Consider the following 21486-nt stretch of genomic DNA (forward strand, 5'->3'; position numbering starts at 1 on the left):
TTTTCCAGGAGAATGTTGTGGGAGACAGTGCCAAAGGTTTTACTGAAGTCCAGGTAGACAAACAGCCATTTCATCATCCACTAGACAGGTCACCTGCTCATGAAACGAGATCAGGTTGGTCAGGCAGGACCTGCCTTTTCTAAATCCCTGCTGGCTGCTGATCCCCTGATTGTCCTGTAGGTGCTGCATGGTTGCACTCAAGATGATCAGTTCCATAATCTTCCCTGGCACTGAGGTCAGGCTGACATGCCTGTAGTTTGCCAAATCCTCCTTCAGGCCCTTGCTGTAGATGGACATCACACTGGCCAAACTCCCATTGTCTGGGACCTCCCTGGTTAGCCAGGACTGATGATAAATGATGAACACCTTAGTAAACTCTTCCACCATCTCCTTCAGTACCTCCAGATGGACCCCATACAGTGCCCTCTGAATGTCTGAGTGGGACAATAGGTCACTAACTATTTCCTCTTGGGTTACAAGGGGCCTATTCTGTTCCCTGGCCCTGTCTACCAGCTCAGGAGGCTGGTTGTCTTGAAATACCTAGTCTTTCTGTTGAAGACTGAGGCAAAGAGGTCATTAAATACCTCTGCCTTTTCTTCTTTGTATCCAAAAAAGGATGGAGATTTTCCTTGGGCCTGTTTTTTTCTTAATGTATTTATAGAAACTATTTTTACTGTCTTTCCCAGTGTGGCCAGATTGAGTTCTAGCTGAGCTTTCGCCTTTCTAAGCCTTTTTCCTACATGATCTGGTGACATCCTTGTTCCCTTCCTAAGTCACCAGGCTCTTCTTTCAAAGGTTGTAAACTCTCTTTTTCCCCCCAGCAAAAGCTGGCTATTCAGCCAGGCTGGTCTTCCCTGCCGACTTTTCTTTCATCATGTAGGGACAAAAGTGTTGATATGTTTATGAAATGTTGCTGTTCCTTGGGTAAGCTGAACTGGAGATAACTAAACTGGGACAATAAAATAGTGGCTTCATTGAAGCTGACATGCCATGCAGTTTCAGTCATGCACTTAAGTGCTGGAATTACGAAAGTGCAGAGCTACTAATGAAAGGCAATTTTTGCAACTTGACTGTGTGTGCAGTCTTGATAAGGTATTCTTTCATCATAAATATATACTTGATCACTACAAGCTTAGCTAATTACTGTGACTTATAAACACATCTGATGTAAGAGAAAAATAGATTACTAAATCAAAACAAACCACTTCTACTTGGGGCAGAGAGAAAGCAATATCCTTGTTTAACCCCTGTAGAAGTCAGTGAGATGATATTTAGTAACTTTAGAGTTAAATTGAGCAGAACAGCTGTCTGGTCCATGTGAAATAGAAGAATCTCCTGTCCCTCAGAATATGTGAAGGCCTTTATATTAGGAATTCCCCATTTTCAGTTCTGTGTTCATTTATTGTCACACAGCGATGCATTAGCTAAGCAAAACCTACCATCCCAATGACATGACTTAATTTGCAAACATTATCATGCTTTGGGAGAAGTATGGGCACAAACAGTTCTTGGCTCTTTTTACTGACATAAGGAAACCTTCATTTGTTTGGATTATCATTCCTCACACTGTTAAAGTTGCAAATATAAATTCAATAAAAAGGAGCTAGCTCATAGCTTACGGTGCTTTCTCATCAAAACTTGGAACTCTATGTTTTGTTTAGCTAAGGTCAGTAGTCTGCAATTAACCCTTCTGAGTTACTTCAGATGGAGTTTGCTGAAGTGCAAAAAACTAGTACCATACCAGAAGAAAAAGAAAACATCAATTAATTTTGCTTTTACTGTTAAGTGCATCTGTTAAATACAAGAACTACAAAGGTCAGACTTCACTGAAAGTGAATATTTCAGCCTTTGACTGCTAGAACTGCTTATCTGGTTAATATATAGCAATCCTTAAAAACTTCTAATAAAAGCTTTGTCTTAGTTTATCTTTCCAATATTTATATATTTCCAATATTTTGCTTCCTCTAACCCACACTGATTCCTTCTCATCAGTAGCTTTGAATTCTGAGTGCAGGATATTTACTCATTTGTCAGAGAATGAGACAAGTCTTAAGTTTCAAACGGGATGATCCAAAGGGTCATCAGGTATGAAATAAGCAATATCTCAATACAGGAGAGTCAACTGGAATGTTTTAATGAGGCTCCAAATGATGTAGTTACTTGAGACAGATGCTGTGTTAGTGCCAGTTCACACTTTCTCAAGTACAAACCTTGCTGAAGCTGTTTCTGGAGCCAGCAGTGTTTGTGGAGAAATTATCTTTGCCAGTGTGGAGCTGTATTATCAAATTTGCAATCATGAGTGGTAAAACAGAGAATAAGTCCTCAATATAAAGTAATTCCGCAAGTCCATCTAGAGATTTTAAATTCTTCTAACACTTCTAGAAATGCAAAGGGAAAACAAAGTCTGATCCACAGTTCTTACCAGTCAAAGACAAAATCATATTTTATTACTGTTCTATGGGTGTTTTATTTATTTGATTTCATAGAGCTGTCTTTACATATTTTTAAATGTCAATGTATCAATATATAATATTAGCATACTGTGGTTCTTTTTGGGGAAAAGTATATTTATGATTAAATAGCAGAATGTAGAACATAAGTGACATGATTAAATCAGAGGAATGAACAGAGGTGTATGAAATCATACATATGTAAATTTTATGCTTAGTTCAGATAATCTGTTATTTTTTAAACAGAACTTAAACAGCTTAAACAGTTTATTTTGGTGTACAATTAAAGTCATGCTATATGTCATGCTATATGAAATGCTTTGTACCCAATATGCTGAAGTACTGGACTACTTTGCAAGAAATCTAATATATAAGGGATTCTTAACTTTTTTCTTTCCATAAAATGGGAAAACTTTAGAGCTCATAAATTGTATGCCAGTTCGTTCATTTGTTATTTACTAATGTTACCTGAGGTCAATTTCCTGTTTGTATTGAATATCTTACTTTAAAAGTCAATTTCTTCTAGGCAATTAAAAAGCAAAATCCTGGGGCAGGTTCATAATAAGAGAAATTATTAAAACACAAGAGAAATTATTAAAACACAAGCATCTATTTTCCCCTTATACTTTGGATTATATCAGTAAAATTATATTGTCCCATTATATTCTTTTTTTCATCTTGTCACTACATTGTATGTTGGAAATAATTTGCTATTGCAGAAACCACTAGAGAGTGATTTTTGACCTCACCAGTAGGACCAAAAGACTGGCCTGGGCCAGACACTGCTCACAAGTTTTCTCAGTGACTTTGTGCCACTCTAGATAAATCCATGATTCCCTTCAGCCAGAGAATAGAATGGGTGGTTGATTTTGACCTCAGAATGCTCACAAGCTCTCACTCTTTCAATACAAAGCTCCATTTTATATATTTCTATAAATATATATATATAACTTTCCCTCTAGAATATATTTCTCCCTCTCTCCATCCATCTTTTAGGTTTTGCTTAGGATTACTAGTCCTAATTGCTAATGCAATTTTCTTTATGATATCTTTTGTATCTCAGATCTGGATTCCATGTCTCTCCCCTCTCACCTCTCTCACCTTTTGACACTTTTCTAGTTACTTTGCTTCATATTTGGTCCCAGTCTTCATCTCTTATTTGTCTGTGGTTAGTTTTCCAGTCTCCTGCCTTAGGGCTTTCTCTCTGTGCCATTGCTCTCCCTGTCACCTGTTGCCTGTATTTCTCATTCATGCCAAGAGGCCCTTTCCTATTGTTTCTTCTGCATTGTGAATGAGGGCTTTGGCTCAGGTTAGGAATGAGATCAAAGAACAGGCCTGGGGAGAAGGTGGGGATGAGGATATACCACCATATTCTGGTGTTGTGTCTGTTTCTAGAATTCTGAAAACTAGAATGATGGGTCCAGTAAATATCAAGATCCTATAAGATAAAACCGGGGTAGGGTTTCTCCTACTGAGTGTTTCTTACGTGCATCTTATATTTCCTAATCACTTCTTTTCCCTTCCTATAAAGCAGTTCTTCATGATGGTATGAAGAGCTGTGAGGTTTATACAGTTTAGGGAAAAGGAGTGACCATTATTCTGCCCTTTCCCAGAGACCTGAATTACAGTTTTTCTCCCTAAAGTCCAGCTCCTGAAACGAACATATATAAATGCTTTATGTCACTTGCTTGAACACCAGACTACTCACATACTTCATATTAAGGCCATAAATAACCTATGCTAAAATGTAGGTTTATTCAGTGTGTACCAGAGTGCAATGTCACTAGTTTGCAGAGACAAAGAAGGACTTTTAAAATGTATGAAGCAAAGCAGACGACTAAACCTTTAAAAATAAAATTTCAGTCCTTAAAAATCAGTGGCCTGTAGTTGTCATTATAATATCTTGGTAGACGTGTACACTGCAAGAAGACACATTTTACAGTAGTATTAAGGCTTTTTTCTAAATTTCATTAATACTCTGTGAAAATGTGTGTCATTGTGTAAAATATCATTAGACTATAGTTCTCTGTCTTTTGTAGGTAGCTATTTTGAAAGTACTGCCAGAAACACACAGCACTCCCACAAATTGCCTTTTTTAAACTAAAGAACAGCTTTACACATTCCCTTGACACCTATTAAGTATGAGCTAATACTGCCTCCATGCCACCTACACACCATCTCAGCATCCATTCCATACTTTTGAATGTCTGTACTTCTACAACCTACACCTTTTCTGTAAAATAAATTTTAAAAAGAAAAAAGAAAAAAGAAAAAAAAAAAAAAAAGAAGAAAGAGAAAGAACAGCTCTCTCCCGTTATTTCTCTTTCCTTCCAGGAAAATAAAAAAAACCTACCCTGTAGCTCCTATTGAAGCTTTAGTAGTCATCAATGACAATTTTACTTAGTCTTTAAAAAATGTGTCATTTTGAAAAATAACATTTTAAACTCTAATGCTCTCCTAATTAAAATAACTATGACTGTAATTCACAGATGGTTTACTTTTACAGGAGTCTGAATGACATTAAAATTTCAGACTCAGATTGAGAGCACTTTGTAGTCCAGAAAAAATATTAAAAAATGGGTGCTTTAGTGGAAGAACATTTGAACCCTTTTTCCCCTAGGCAAGCAGGAAACATTTTGTGATTAAAGAGGAGACCAGAATGAAGACAGGTAGCAGCCTCAAAAACTGTTTTGATATGTGACATCTGAAATCCCAACGTTTTTCAGCATTGTTGCTTTCACTGAACACCAGAACTGTAAAGAGGGCAGTGAGACTATCTTGTTCTCTTGGTCAGCCTTAGAGGCTCTGAGATTTAATTCAAAGACTAAGCAACAGAGATTTCTATCTGTACTAACATAATCAAACATGTAATAGCAGTTTCTGCTATACGTGCTTCTGTCTAGAACTCTGCTCTCTGTAGACCCAGCATATGATATAAAAATCTATAAATAGCTTTTATCTGAATGTAAAAATGGATTTGCATTGACATTTTGTATTTCCTCATTCACTTAAAAATTGTAGCAAGCTCCCACTAATGAAGTTCATGGCATAAGTGATACCACAATAACTCCATTTATATTGTTCCTGGGGTGTAGGATGAGAGAAAAGAGCAGTAAAGGTTTGCATATCCCCTAGATAGCTTTGTGACTGCATTGCCAGACACTTGTAGCTAAGCCAACATAAGCTTCAGCAATTGTCTGGACTCTGATTTTGTGACTGCATACTGCACAGTAAATTGCAACTCATTGTTTAGTTAAGTTACACATTTGAAATATAGCCTAAATGTGACTAAACAGCATGTCCATAATGAGACAAATTGAGAATGGGGTTGTTAATTTTGCCATGGGCATTACTAGTAATAAGAGCTTTTTTAAGGTTTGAAAGTGCAACTTTAAAAATAAAATTTCAGTCCTTAAAAATCAGTGACCTGTAGTTGTCATTATAATATCTTTGAGATATTTATCAATATTTATTTGATATTTATAATATCAGAGAGTCAATATTGCTGTAGTAAGGGGAGAAGCCAGAACTCTGGGTAATTAAGGACAAGGGATAGAAATAAGGAAAAATTGGATGATTTGGCATAGGCCTGAGACATTAGAGAATACAGTGTGTAATGTAGAGGATTTGTGGAAAGGAAAGGTGGAGTATAAAGAGAAAATTTAATCAGAGTGAAGGAATATAATTTTATTAAGTATTTGGTCTCAGGCTTTGTCTGAGAGCTACTCAGATGAAATGGTAATTATAATAACCACATGATAATTTAATTACAGTTAACTATATGAATAATAATTCAGTTATTTTTTACAGAAGAATTCTGTATTTAAGGTAATGTAAGCAAGATGATGAAGATATTAGTAGCTAAAGCTAGTAATAATGCAGGTTCAATATGTGGTTTGACAAGACGAATGGGGAAAAAAAACTGTTCAGTGGGCAAAGGGTTAAGACAACCAGGTGAATAGAGAATTTTGAAAGCTGAAGAAGAAAAGTAAAACATTTTGTTTGTCTATTAAGAAAATGAAGATGAGAGTGTGTCGCTAACAGCAGCATGTGACTGCACAATTGGATCTCAGGAAAATTGCCTCAGGTTAACCACCATACAAAGAAAGCCTGTTCCCTTCTTTCTGAGTTTCTACAATGGAGAGACAAGTAAAACATGTCTTTTTTGTCACCTGCTTCCACACACTTCACAATAATTCAAATAGGACTATTTTATTGGGAAAAGAGATACAAATGGAAAAACAAATTAGAAAACATTCCAGTTTTGCCATTTGAATGCATCTGATTTTAACTAAAAGACTAACAAATGCACCATCTTTGTTAGCGCAAACTTCAGGATTACAGACTTTTTAAAACATTTGATTCAAAATAGTTTGTGCCTACAGTAGACAGAAGAGAAGCCAAGGGACAAAATTTTTCCACAATCATTTCTGAATTTAGTTAATGGAGTTTACCCATGAAATAAGTGTCCTTGCTGTCTGTCATCCAACGCTACTATGATGTACATCTGACAGTGTTTGGATTAAAAAAAATTTGGAAGGGTGTACAAGTAGCCCTCCAGATACCTGTCTCCCAGATCTAAAGTAAAAAACACTTGTGGAGCAGGATGGTTCAGCAAGAAGAGAGTGACCTTGTAAGCTGGATACAAACAAGAGTTGGAATGAATTTCTGGCAATTTTAGCCAGACTTGCATTAATTAATCAGTATGCCTATCAGCCATAAAAAAATAATAGTTAGGCAAAAGCTAGAATCTTCTAGGGTAGCACAGTTTTCTGGCACTATTCCTTTTATTTTGTTTTATGAAGGGAAGAAAGTTACTTCTACAAAATTCTTGAGAAAATTTATTGGTTTATTGTTTGGGGTTTTTTCCAGTTACTTGCTGGTTTTAGAGTTGCTAGGTTTTGTGTGGGTTTTTAAGTCTATTAAAAAGGAATGCTTTTGAAGATGATACAGGAAAGAATTTTATAGGTTTCAGCTTGTTCAGGAGGTATTAAAAGAAAGGTGTTTTCTTTTGGTCTTACTAGCTAAATATGTCTCTAAAGGAGTGAGAGCATCTCATGATTGTTACTTCAAGAACTAGATTAATTAAATCAAGATGCTACAGAACACCAGAATCAATACTTAGGAGACTATTTTTCACAAATGAGTCCCTCTGTCTCTGACTTTGATCCTGAAAGGAGACCCAAAGCACAACTTTAGTAAGCAAGACTGGGAACTAGTATACATAATTTTACTGGATCTTAGGAGTCATTGTCACTAATGACAGTGAGTTTCTCCCATCCTTCAACTTCAGCTAAGTTCTTCCTGTTCCACAGATGGCAGCTATCTCACCTTTTCTGTTCCACATGGGTTTGTCTTGTCACCTTTCTCCATGCACCCTTCTGCTTTATAAGAGCTAAACCTTATTTTCTATTATGTTGTCTAACACATTAGAGTAATTAGATTCAGAATGCTTTTTTCCCCAACTTGTATTTAACTTGAAGATTGTACTATTTGTTCTCGATATTTTTGGAACCGAAGTGGAACTATCTGTCTGACAGCTTGTTCATCCTTTACAAATACATCTTTTATTCAACCAAGTGATAACTACATTTCTGTTAAAGAATTGGCATTGTACTGTTCCTAAATTGCAGATATTATTTCAACCCTTTGCTGGATTGTTAACATGTGATTTCTATTTACCTGACATTGTTTTGGCCTTATTTTGTTGATGGTTTCTCTGCTGTTTGTATTCTAGATAGGAGTCCGAAAAGTGTTTCTTAAGTACTGGCAAGCTGACCATCTCAACGATTTGTGCCTTCAGCTTCAGAAGAAAATTATAACCTGCCAAAAAGGTAACAGTTACAGAACAAGTATACCCGAGCTGTTGCATAGCAAAGAGATTTTCTCCATCTTGAATAGTTGCTGTATTTTATACATTTCCCTACAGATATACGCAGATTTTTGAGATTATATTAACATTGGCGATTCTTGAACTTTCTGTCAAACATAATTTTATGACAAATTCTTGAATGTAATTAAAACGTAGAGGATCTTGAATATTTTCTTTTTAGTCTAAGTTCAGTGATTTTTCAAGGCATTAATATAATCTTTCTTTTTGCTTATCAAATATTGCACAGTGATACAAAATTGGAATATTTTCAAATATATTGACACTAAAAACAAAGCAAATAAGTTAGTGTGTTCAGCTGTTCTTATTTTTCCCCTTTTCTTACTACTTTCTTACTTGACTGCTATGTTTTTATGTTTAGGTATTTTTCCCCATTTTACACCTGCATGTTTCCTAAGGTCACTGACATTTTTTGGCATATTTTTAAAAGGAGGTACTATCCACTGCCTCCTGATTTCCTGTTACTTATGCTCCATTTCCTATCAGAGTCTCAAACAACTGCTGAAAATATGAATATTTCTTTGTTTGAAGATGCTTCCTTCACAGCATTCATTATTTACCTAATTGGCTGATGTCTGCAACAGTTCCCCTTTTCATCCATTTCAAGGAAATTAAAAAGACAAAATCTTGCCTTTTTTTGTCAGACACATAAAATTGAAGACTTAAGAAATGTAAACCCCTTTCATTTTAATTATCTATTCCTCACTGTAAGCTTGTAGTGAAAAAGAGGAAGCCAAGAGAAAACCTGAAGCAAGTGAAATCAAAATGGTAACAGCTCAGAAATGAATGTGGAGAATGACAGGTAACAGACACCACAGTTTAGCTGAGTTTAGAACTTGGGTGTGATTTTTTTAATGCAAATTACCCTACGGTATTTATGCATTTTGAAAAGCACTAACAGTTTATCCTCTCCCTTCTTATGCTGACTTATCAAAGAAAGGAATTATTTACCTTTTGGTATCCAATTTACAAACAGAATGCTTCAAAAACCCTACACCAAAATTTAAAACATCCTTAGATATGTCCATGTTTTGCAGAAGTAAGACAAAGCCTGCCTGAAGAATGAAGATAATAGGGCTTCTTGGCTCCTTACAGAATATTTTTCTTGGTTTTGCTTCTATCATCCCTAATTAGGGTAATGTGAAAAATCATTTTTGCCAAAATTGTGTGTTTAAAACTATGGCTCATCTGCATGCTTTTTATGATCTCGGAAACCTGAGAAAATCAGGAACTTGGATGAGTGAACTGTAGTTAGACATCAACCTCATGTCATTAGCTCATGAAAGAAAACATTTTGCAAACATGTGCAACTGGAAACTTGTAGAATTAGCAGGCCAATGAGCTCTTGCAGATTTGAATAGGGTACCAGTAGATTGTTCTTATGTTATCCTAAAATTGGTATTCATATACTTTCCACTGACATAGTGATGTTTAGTGAGTAACGGTGTCAGTCCCAATGCCCTTTTATCCCCTCACCCTTTACCTAGAGAGGACTTTGGAAGTTAGATCTCTTCTGAAAACACATTGAATAACAGCCAAACTAGTCAATAATCACAATATAACAAAAAAATAAAGCTGTTATAAAACATCCCAAGGAGGGCAATGAAAATGGTGAAGGGCCTTGAGGGGAAGCTGTACAAGAAGTGGCTGAAATCACTTGGCCTGTTTAGTCTGGAGGAGACTGATACCAGCCTACAGCCTACAGCTTTCTCATGAAGGGGAGGGGCAGACACTGATCTCTCCTCACTGGTGACCAGTGACAGGGCTCAAGGGATCATCAGGAAATTTTGAGGCTTGTTGGGCACTGACACAGGCTCTCCAGGGAAGCGGTCACAGCATGAAGCTGGACAGAGCTCAAGAGCTGTTCAGACAATGCTGTCTGGCACATGGTGTAACTCTTGGGGTGTCCTGTGCAAGGCCAAGAGTTGGACTTTGATGATCCTTGTGGGTGCCTTTCAATTCAGGATAATCAGATTCTATGATTCTAATTCCTCTATCAGGCTTTAAATGTAGCATCATATACCTAGATAAGAGCTTAGCTTTAAGGGGAAACAGGTCTTGCCCAAAATTACTATCAACTCTCTACTTCAAATCTATCTAGCAATCTCTTCTTCTAGATATAGGGCAGGGTGGGGGGAGTGGTATGTGAAAACAAAACAAAGCAAACCAGATAAGTACTTTCTGGTATCTTGAAACTTATCTTACACAAGCAAAGAAAGGGGTCAAACTAAAGTGCAAGCATATGTAGAAACACTTTTACTTAAAAATATATCTGTGAGTTTAGAGACTGTCATAATTTTTTTTCTGCAGGTATGAGAACTACATATGATTCTTTTTGACCTGAATGACTGTGAAAATTTTTTGTACCCATAGGAAAGGCAATCATGCTGAAGTTCTTCCATCAGAGTTCATGTAGATGAGGAATTAACTTGAATTCATTGTATATACAATAGTTAAAAAATTTCTCACATAACCCAGATCCTTGGTCTACTGGAATTTTGATTTTTCTAATCCTCATCCTTAGATGAACTCTCAAGTACTAGATATTTTTATGCCCTATGGGTGCTAACCTCAATTATTTTAATTTGCATAAGTGAGAATTATTTTAGATCTACATAAATGAGGAGTGAATTCACAAGACAATCATAGTACCCAGCACCCAACAGTAGCAGATGAAACTGAGCAGTAAAAGGATAGGACCTGACAGTTTCATATCACAGCAGTTTTTAGGTTATAAATTTGTTCTGTGTTTAACCAAAATCAGTCTTTCAAATGTTCTCATAGAGAAGGAAGTGTGGAGAAAGGTCTAATGAAAAATCTGAAGTACTCAGTTCAGGAAAACATGTGCAAAAGAGGGATTCTATCTGCCAGCCCTTCCTAATAAAACTTTGTTGAATGTTTCTTCTTCATTTTGGTGAAAGTGCATAATCAGAGTAGCTGTACAGTCTCTAAATCTTACAATTAGCTCTACTGGATCTCTACAAAAATCTCTATCTGAATTTTACTGGACCATTCTAGCAGGCTACTCTAAGCTGCTGATTCATGCCTGCTAACAATCCTGTCAGATAACTGATCACTTAATTCTTAATTTCTTTATTTTAACCAACCTTGGTGGTGCTACCAATATTTTTTCTTTTTTTTTTCTTTTTTTTTTTCAAGTTAAAAGTACACATAGACTCCTGTAAAAATGTTACTTTGAAATACAGATTATTTCCCAAAGTCACCCAGGATGTGATACTTAACTGTTTTTGCTCTGCACAAGATAGGTTTAAAGAGAATATTTTAGGAAAAAGCATTCTTTTATTATTAAGCTCTTTCAATATTTTTATGTTAGCAGTGAACTCTGATCATATTCTATGCATGTATTCATTCTTTTTTCAACAATAGCCCTAAGATTCAGACTCAGTAATGTCTTTACTATGAATATTCTCATAAAATTGTCAACAATAACTGTACTATTAATTTCCTTTTCAAGTAAATTGGGTAAGTGCATTAATGTTTCAAGGTTTAAAGAAGTCAGATTTTATGGAATGCAATTAAAGGCATTGATTGGTTATGATTATAAAAGCATAAACCTTCAAAGCTATCATAAATTATTATTAGAAATTATTTCAAAGTATCTGAATTTGAAGGTTTTCAAACCCAGTGAATTTCAGATGGAAGCAGTATTAGTATGTTAATATTAGCCTTTCTCATATCTTGTCAGCTGGGCACTAAGCATCTCTAAAAAAGAAATCTTTTTTTTTCTTGTCTAAACAAGGCACTAGAAGACGATAAAAAGTACTTTACATTACCCTATGCTTTAGCTGTTTATTTTATTCAATAACATTTTATATTCATAGAAGAATAATTGTATCTTTCTCTGTTGACATTTTTTCTATAAATTATTTCAGCTTGACTCTTCATCATTTAATGTTCTGCAGTGATCCTAAATCTGAAATTTAAATATGTTGTTGTAAATACCTAATGCATTTTAACTTTTTTATCCTGCAATCAATATTCTCTGTATCTTCTCCCAAACTCAAACAAACATCTTACACAGGCTATTGTCTGCTGAGTTCGCTGATGAAAAACTTTCAATTGACCAGAAAGAGAGTAACCATAAGAAAATGATGATGTTTCACCTGATTTTGATACAAGTAAAGTGATGAAAACCAAGAGTATTTAAGGCAACAGACAAATAATTCTAAAACAGGTTCTTCCCTGTGAGATACACAGCAGTGGTTCTAGATCTGGAAAGAACCATGATCTTGTGGAACTTGAAAAAAACAAAAAAAAAAAACCAAAAAACAAACACCCACACAAACACAGTAGTTTCAGTTGGCAATTTTTCCTTCTAAGACAAAACACAGAGAATATTGAAACCACCTGTTGTAGGCACTGGGATTAAAATGGTGCCAAATTTGTTATGGCCACAGAGTTCCCTGTGCCTTGTGTTTCTGATCAACTGTACTTCAGAGAATCCAGGGTACTGGGTGGTATTTGAGTAGGATTTGCTGTAACGAATGTACATACATAGGAAAGTGATACAGAAAGCTATTATAGAAGGTGCACTAAAATCTTTTCCCAGCATAAAGCTGACAAAGAGTGTGAAGAAAAAGTCTAATAGATACATGAAGCTGATGCAATGTAGATGAAAACTTTTAACTGAAAAATGCAGATATGATGTGACAGATACATTTGAGAAATTTGCATTATATTAAACTAATTGTTTTAGCTGAAAGGAAATGAGCAGTGAAAGGTCTTTAAGTCAAACAAAAAAAAAAAAAATCTTGTGTTGGTTGTGATTTTGCTGGGGAATTAGGTACATTGAAACAATTAAAACATTTTTAAAAGCTGACCAACAGCAATCATTTAATTCCTACTGCTTTTACTGCAATTAATTTATCCAGGCTTTTATTTTGAAACAATCTTTTGACCTTTGCAATGTAACTGTATGCTTTCACAAGCAGTAGTATACATCTGTGGATACATCTTACATGTAAGAGGTATACATTTTAATCCATCTTCATTGTAATGTAATAAAAAAAATAACATTCAGTGAAAATAAACACTTTCAGTTCTGATAGTTTAAATTTATGAATTTACTGTCACTACTTCATTTTAAGCACTGGCAGTAGAAAACAGAAAGGGTTTCATTTTACTGTATTTTTACTGAAATCTGCCATCAGATTTCTTTCCTAATTTGTATAAGATATTGACTGAACTTGGGTTGTTCATTTTTACAGAAGAATACACAGTGATATTAAGTTAATTCCCCAATTAGTTGTCTTTCATTGGTCCATATTTTCTCCTTCCACTATGATAGTTGTAAGAGGATTTCTAGCTCGCCAGCGCTTGCTACAGAAGATGAGCATCAAACAGCAAGAGGTCACCTCAATCAAAAGCTTCTTGCAGAATGCTGAGGATATGGGATTGAAAGCATATGACGACCTGGTGATTCAAAATGCCTCTGACATTGCTCGGGAAAATGACCGGCTGCGCAACGAGATGAATGCTGCTTACCACAGGGAAAAGGGAGAGGCTAGAAACAGGCCAGAAGAAAGCCACAAAAGGTAAGATGAGAAACACCTGCTGTGAAGAATTAATGAGTCTCTTCAGTTTTTGTGAATTCCTTCCCTGCTTAGAAAGCCGTGGAAATGATTGAGGGATTGCAAGAGGATTCTCAAGTATATGCTCATCCCAAACCAATATTAAGTCATGTTTTTTTTCCTTGTATATCAGGTAGTTAAGTCTAGAAATTTAAGGAGACTACCGTATTCTATTCAGGGGGCAATGAACTTAGAGGAACTTATTCAAGTCTCTGAGACACTTATTTTTTTACAGAAATACTCCTAATTCTATGATAAATAGATTATAGTTTCATTTCATCAGACCAAACAAGCAAAATAAAAAACTTCTTAGACTTAAAATACCAACACTGAGAAATTACCAAGGTAAAGAAAAACAGGTAGGAAAGTTTTAAAATACAGTAAAGTCCAGACTAAGGAATCCTGACTTCTCACTGAAACAAGTAGATTGATTGTGGGGAGGATGCTTTTGTTTAAAAATGGGAATTATTTTTTTTTTTAACTCACAGAGTTTTTAGAAGTACCTGTTTTACAAATCCAGTAAGTGCTGGAGAGCCATTTTCTAGGAAGTCCCTGATTTCTCTTTTAGATAGCTGAATGGGCAGTTAGCATTTGCAGTTAATTGGTGTGTGTCAACAGAAAGAATGTGTCTATAACCTGCTGGACATTTAAATGTTTATTTTTCCATAGGAACTTAATTTTCATCCAGAACAACTCCCTTTGCTATCATTGATTTTGTCAGTGACTTTAATAAAAGTGAAAATGGCAGTGCATCTGCTTAATTACCTTCAAATATACCAGTGATTACATATTGGAGCAAATGCCTTTGTAGGAAAGACTGTAATTAAACATTACAGTGAAAACAAATTATCCACTGAGCACCATGCTTTCATCTTTTGCTATTTCATTTACTACATGGGCAGCTGGCTATATCCTGTGCATGAATTTCAGCTCTGCTGGTGATTTGCCATGCAGAAATACAATTTAAAAAGACAAATGCTTGGGGATTTGTTTGAAGAATAGCAGTATAGAGATCTTCTACCTAATACATTACTACTCTAAGTTAAAAGGGTCTCAATGTTCTGATTCTTGGAGGAATAAAATGTTAGAAGAATTTTTGTTAAAAATCAATTTGACAGAAGCATCTGGAAGGTTATTTCTCAATAGGTATTCAAATAGCAAAAAAAAAAGGAAAAAAGTGAAAAACTAAATTGTAATTGAAACAACTAAGCATAACATCATAATAATAAAAATTATTATTAAAAGTAATAACTAATAATTAAGTTTAAACTGGAAGATATAGGGATATCTGGGTGGAATTGCTCAAGCAGTCAACATAGCTGGTTAAAAAGGTTCTCTAATATTTTAAAGATTTGCATTATCTAAATAGAATTTATAGTTGTCTTTTTAGAAAATAATGATAAAGACTCGGCATTTGCTGCCTCAGTAACTTTCTATTAAAATGGATTTCCCAGAAATTATCATTCAGATTAAAAACCCAGCTTTTGATTGTGTGTAGCAATCAAAGTGTGAACAATTCATTCAGTGAATGTCTGGTCAACAATATGAGACTGCTTAAGCAAGGCTGCATTTGTGTGAAAAAGGGCCGGTGTCCTGATTTATCATGAAACAGGAAATGGAAGAAAGCTAGCAGCTTGATCTGGATTTGTTTGTCAGAAGATTACTACACACATCCCCTCGACACAGCAGGGGAGTTGTGAGATTGTTTACCAAAAAGCTGTTGTTACATTTGCATGAACAGGTTCATTGTTACTGCTTGAATAATGCATCTGGGCCTCTTTTCTGTGTTTTCAGAGCTGAAGACAAGGGTGGGAAGGTCTCTGAGGACAGCTTTGCCGGCTGTCGAACGTCTAAGCACTTTCACTCCAGCTCTGTCCCCGTCCCCATGGCAGTGGATGGCTTGGTACATTCTGCAGCTGGGTCATCCATCAGATCCCCCTCCCTGCACTCTGTTTTCAGCATGGACGATAGCAATAGCCTGCCATCACCAAGGAAACAGCCTCCTCCCAAACCAAAGAGGGACCCCAACACACGACTGAGTGCCTCCTACGAGGCTGTTAGTGCTTGCTTGTCGGCAGCTTCTAAGGAAACCGCTAATGAAGGTTAGACATAAAGGCAGAGACAGTCGCAAATGTTACTCTGAGTTATTGATGTGTTTTTCTTACTTTGATCCTTTTAAACACAGTCATATGCCTTTGAGAGGTCCTGCTTCCTTGAAATATTTCAGTGGCAGTAAATAAAATTAGCCAATTTGTCATTTGTACCCAAATCAGCAAATAATACTCATGTGTCCTAATTGCCCAGTTTGTCAACAACCAAAACCTAATTGTAGAAATCTCTCTAGAAACAAGTAATCTGTCAAAATGAGCTATTCTACCCCACAATTTTATCTCACCTTTTAAACTGCTAGTATATCTTGCGTCACTAAAACAGAATGCTCGAATCTTGAATTTCACTGACTCAAACATTAAACTTTCTTCTACTTTTTTTCTATGCTTACATGAATAACTTACATGTTCAGTGTTTGTTTGTGGCTTTTTTGCCATAATTTGGTTACAGTGATTTTTATTTAGAAGGAAAGTGCTGCAAGTATCCCAAAGTGTCTCAGTGCATTATGGTGCACATAGCTTGATTTTGAGTTCACTTGTTCTATTCTCCTTCACCTTTGAAATGAATGAGTAGAAGATGAAGGAAAGGAATGCATTCTGCTTTCCTTGATAAGCCTGACTTCTCATGTTTTGTGTAAATGATCTTCAAGGCATATAAAGGAAGATCCTTCAGGTTGGATTTAAAGCTCGCTATAACTCCTTAGTCTTGCACACAATGGATAGAAATCTTTGCAGACACCTCTCTCAAAATAATTACTCACATCCAGTTCATTAGATGAGAGTCCATTTTTTTTAACCTCTTCCTTGCTCATTCAAGCTCTATGTAAGGAGACATGAACTACACCCAGCATACTTTTAAACTAGTATGGTTTAAGGAGGTGTGTAGTAATTTAATATTTCTGTGTCCAAATCTGCAAGAGATTATTGATTTAACCAGGAAGTTCTAATAGAGGTGCTTTGAAAGAACAACAATTTATATATTAATGTGTGGCTTTAACAATAATGTTTACATATACTCACAAAACAATTTTGAAGTTCTTATATGTATGAAACAATAGGCCAAGTTTCTGCCATGTACTCATTTTCCTGGAATTATGTCAGTTTCTTTGGTCTTTGTCCAAAACCAGCTCTGATTTATACCATCTAATTTTGATCTTAAAAGACCAATCATCTAGGTATCTAGTCTCTTCACTCCATACATGCCTGGAGGCTATGAAGAGCTATCTAGTTTAGTTAAATGTATACTCACTTGGGGATTTGCCCTTAGGCTATGAGATTCCCTAAAGTTATAAATTATTTCCACACCTGCAGTACAAAAGAAGATGGGGGCATAATATCATCCTATAATTAGAATTTTATAGATATTACATAACAGAGGGGTATTTCAGTTACTGGCAATCACATATATGTCCAAGTAGCACCATGCTAACTCCTAGTTGAAAGCATGCCCCTCTCCCTTGGAGCAAAAGGAGAAACAAGCACATATTTCCATATGTTATAGATCTTGCTGTGCACATCTGGATTCAAAATATAGTTCCTCAGGTGTGAGTTTTTCATCTTTTGGTGCCAGCAGAGATTACCAATGAAGATTACATGCCCAGGTAGCAAAGGCCTGTGGTTGGGTAGCTGAAAATTCTGCATTTTATTGCTAGAAGTATTTATGCTTTTGCTTGGAGTCCTGTGTTTGTGACTGCTGTTCATTGTAGAACTAAATGGGCAACATTTGAGGGCTTAAAGTAGTAGACCAGTGCTGCCTTTAACTTGTTAATAACACAGACATTTTTCATTTTCCTAGTACTGACCCGTCCAAGACCACACAGTGATGACTATAGTACCATGAAAAAAATACCTCCCAGGAAACCAAAGCGAAGTCCAAATACAAAACTTAGCGGCTCTTATGAAGAAATACCTGGCCAAAAGCCTGGGGATGTAAAAAAAGCAAGCACAGTAGTTAAACCAGGTGTCTATGACACTGTGACAGTACAGAGAGCAGCTTCTACTGATGTACCACAACATGGCGTGTTGAATCTCTTTATGTCACAAGAAGAGGAGGAAAATGAGCCTGTCTATATTGAAATGGTAGGGAATGCAGTGAAAAGCAGTTCTGCTGAAGCGGAGAGTCCAGAACAGGGAGAGTCTGTATATGAAGAAATGAAGTATTTTCTGCCAGAAGAAGGAAGCACTGGTAATGGGATAATTCCAGTAGTGACTGGATCTCCTCCTCTGTTGTTTGAAAGCAAAAAAAATGTTAACATTGAAGATGGAACATTGGATGGAAACAGTCAAGCAGCTTTGATCTATAAAGACTCATGTGACATTCCAGCCCCTTTCCCTAACTTGCTCCCCCACAGACCACCACTTCTTGTATTCCCTCCAACCCCTGTCACTTGTTCACCTGCTTCTGATGAATCACCTTTAACACCACTAGAGGTCAAAAAACTTCCTGTTTTGGAAACCAACCTAAAATACCCTGTGCAGTCAGAAGGCTCAAGTCCATTATCACCCCAGTACTCCAAAGGCCAGAAGGGGGAGAATGAAAGACCAGTATCTCCAGGCTTGATTGTGTTCAGTGTTTCCACCAAAGTGACTCCTCCTTCCACACCACCTCCTCCACTGCCACCACCCCCTCCTCCTGTACCACCTCCTGCTTCCTACCGGGCTTCCACACATTTTGCATCTCCTCCGGAGACTTGTGCTAGTTTCCTGATTAATGCAGGGAAGACAGGTACAAATTCAGATCTGTCAAAAGTACCTCAGAGACCCAATCCTGCTCAGCTTGGATGCTCATCTTCTCCATTCTCCAAGCTGCCTTACTCCCCAAAGGTGGCAAGAGCGGATCACAGGAAATTGAACTCAAATTCATTATCTTCATTTCCATACAGCCCTACAAACTCAAGGTCATTGACCAGTCCCCTTGATGAGTTAACTAGCTTGTTCAACTCAGGAAGGAGCGTGCTACGAAAATCTGCAGCAGGACGTAAGATCAGGGAGCCAGAAGGTAAGACAGCTCTCTGTGCTTCTGTATTGTGAATTTTTTCTGCATCAAAACTTTCTAACCTTGGAAACTGATAAAGTGGTCAAAAATGTAGAATGAAAACCTTGATTGGTTTGGGTTGTTTTTTTAAAGGTCTGTTGTAGTCATAAGAAACACACATAGAGTATAAATTACATAGAGAAACTATATGTCTTCAGGTTTTGTCTGAGATATCAACTTTTTTACCAAAATATTTGTATGACAAAAGTTTAAATGTTCTTTTAACATTCCAGCTGTCTCAGTAAAATAAACACAGATGTTACATTGTATGAAAAATTAGTTTCTGTTATCAAAGTATAAAAATACTTTTAATTAAATATATGGCTAGGTGGCTGGTAGATGTGCCTTACTTTGAAGACTGTCATTTAAAGTTTGATCATTTCGTTTCCATTAAATTCTGTATTTGGTGATAGTCTTCGTTATTCCCCTAAATAATGCTTGGATGGAGAGTCATGCAGTGAACAATATTTAAAAAGTTAAACTAAATCCTGGTTCTGCATCTCAATAACAACACTGACTCCAGTCTTTGCATTACTTTTCTGATTTAAAAAAATGTTTCCTATTAAGTCCTACTCAGTACATTTTATATAGAAATTTCTCCCCATACTAGCATCTCCTAAACAGAAAATTTTGTGAATTTATAATTTAGTGTGAGAAAATATCTAGACTGTTTTCTCTTCTTCTTCACTTCTATCAGTCCAAATAGCTTGTCTTAATCAAGAGCTGTGCGCAGCATATTCAAAATAGGCAATACAGAGTCATCAAATCACTTACGTTTGAAAAGAACACTAAGATCATTGAGTCCAGCTGCAAATCTAACGCTTTCCATGATTTCAACTATATCATAGTTTTCCAGCTGCAGTGTCTTCCAGCTCCTTCTGTTTGTTTCACATGCCACATACCTTGGTGTAGCTGTACTTCCATTGGCCTATTGATGTGCCATCTCTTTGGGAGGAAGCCTGAGTCATACTTTTGAAATAAAAAACAATCTTGTAGAGAACAGGATGGATTCTCTTACTATTCATTGTCCATTTTCTTAAATACCTACTGCTCCATTGATTTTAGTATCATATCCTAATTTACACAGCTATACAGAAGAAGGTGTTTGTTCTTGCTCTGTTCATGTGTGTACAGAGCAAGAGGTGGATGTCTGCTACCCTACATCTCTGTTCTTAAGAACTTTGGCAGCCTTCAGCCAAAATTGCTTTCAACCAAGGAGATAAAGGTCTCAAAATTAATTGAGTTTCTACAAGCTTCATGAATGTTAGTATCTAGGTGAAGATGGGACATTCATCTATCAAAGAAAATCTTGTGGCAGAACCCTTGTAAGTCCTCCAGACCCTGAAAAAGCTTTAGCTGGACCTTGCTTGTTCTTTTATGCTGAATTCAATCCTGTATGTTGAATGAGTATGAAATGAGAATTTATCAGTTCTAAACCTCAAGAGAATGTTTTTTTCTGATGCTAAGTAATTGAACTGATGAAATTGGTAAAGGAGTTATTGCAGTAGTTTTGCTTGCTTTGACATAATTACTCAGTAACATTCATTGCCTATAAATGTACATAGAATGTTTTCTGTGGGGTTTTTTAATGTTTTTGTGGTTGGTTTTGTTTGTTTGTTTGTTTGTTTGAAGTTGGGAGTGTTAGTTTATCATACAGTTTATACATTTTTATCTGCTGGGAAGTAACTATTAAAGTTAACTCTTTGGATGTATCTTCTCAAGTCTCTCTCAATGTACCTATTGAGAAAGTATTGTAAACCACTGCAACCAGGTAAAAAAAAAAAAAATAACCTTTACCTTAAAATAAAAGTTGCTTTGGAATGGAAGATTTTTTGCAAATGCAATGATCAACTAAATGTGACCAAGATAGAGTTCAGCTTGGGTCTCATGTGGGTTGAAGCTAGTGCATTAACAGAGGGTACCATAAAAAACCTCTAAATTTACCTTTCACATGGAAAATGTACTTCTAAATATTTCATCAAGGGAGCACTAAGTATGAAAGATCAAAGTTCAAGAAAGATATACGATAAAAAACCTGAATCAATATTTTATGAGCTAGGAAGCTACTGTATACTAAGTGCAGTTACATATGAATAGTTCAATGATAAGTAGATGGATTGAAAGTAACTAAGAAATGCAAGTGAATATGTGTGTTTTTACAATTTGCCTTTTTTATGTACTTCATGTGTTCATCTATTTTCTATGGTAACAGCAGGAAAAAATTATTTAACTTTTCTTGCAAAGTAATAAGGTGGCAGTCATCAGAGCTGGGTCTTTACAAGCTGTGTAAAACTAGAAGTTGTCATGTGCTACCTTCTGACATTATTATCACCTCTTGCCTAATGCATATTAAGTTACTAGAAGACTCCTCCCTTTCTTTTTATCATTTGTAGTATTTTATTTATTAGCGATG

General features: G+C 36.0%; 1 protein-coding gene across 1 annotated transcript in view; it reads left to right on the forward strand.

Moving 5' to 3' along the window:
- MYO16 (myosin XVI) overlaps positions 1-21486 on the forward strand; it is a 262514-nt gene that overhangs the window by 204823 nt on the left and 36205 nt on the right. The window contains exons 28-31 of the mRNA XM_005516607.2: positions 8188-8284; positions 13649-13895; positions 15726-16033; positions 17835-19037. Of these exons, the coding sequence (XP_005516664.2) occupies positions 8188-8284; positions 13649-13895; positions 15726-16033; positions 17835-19037 (1855 nt within the window). The remainder of the gene's footprint in view (positions 1-8187; positions 8285-13648; positions 13896-15725; positions 16034-17834; positions 19038-21486) is intronic.

The sequence above is a fragment of the Pseudopodoces humilis genome, chromosome 2 (genome assembly GCF_049639895.1).
Source record: "Pseudopodoces humilis isolate 2021_Gansu_Grassland_sample_001 chromosome 2, ASM4963989v1, whole genome shotgun sequence".
NCBI lineage: Eukaryota > Metazoa > Chordata > Aves > Passeriformes > Paridae > Pseudopodoces > Pseudopodoces humilis.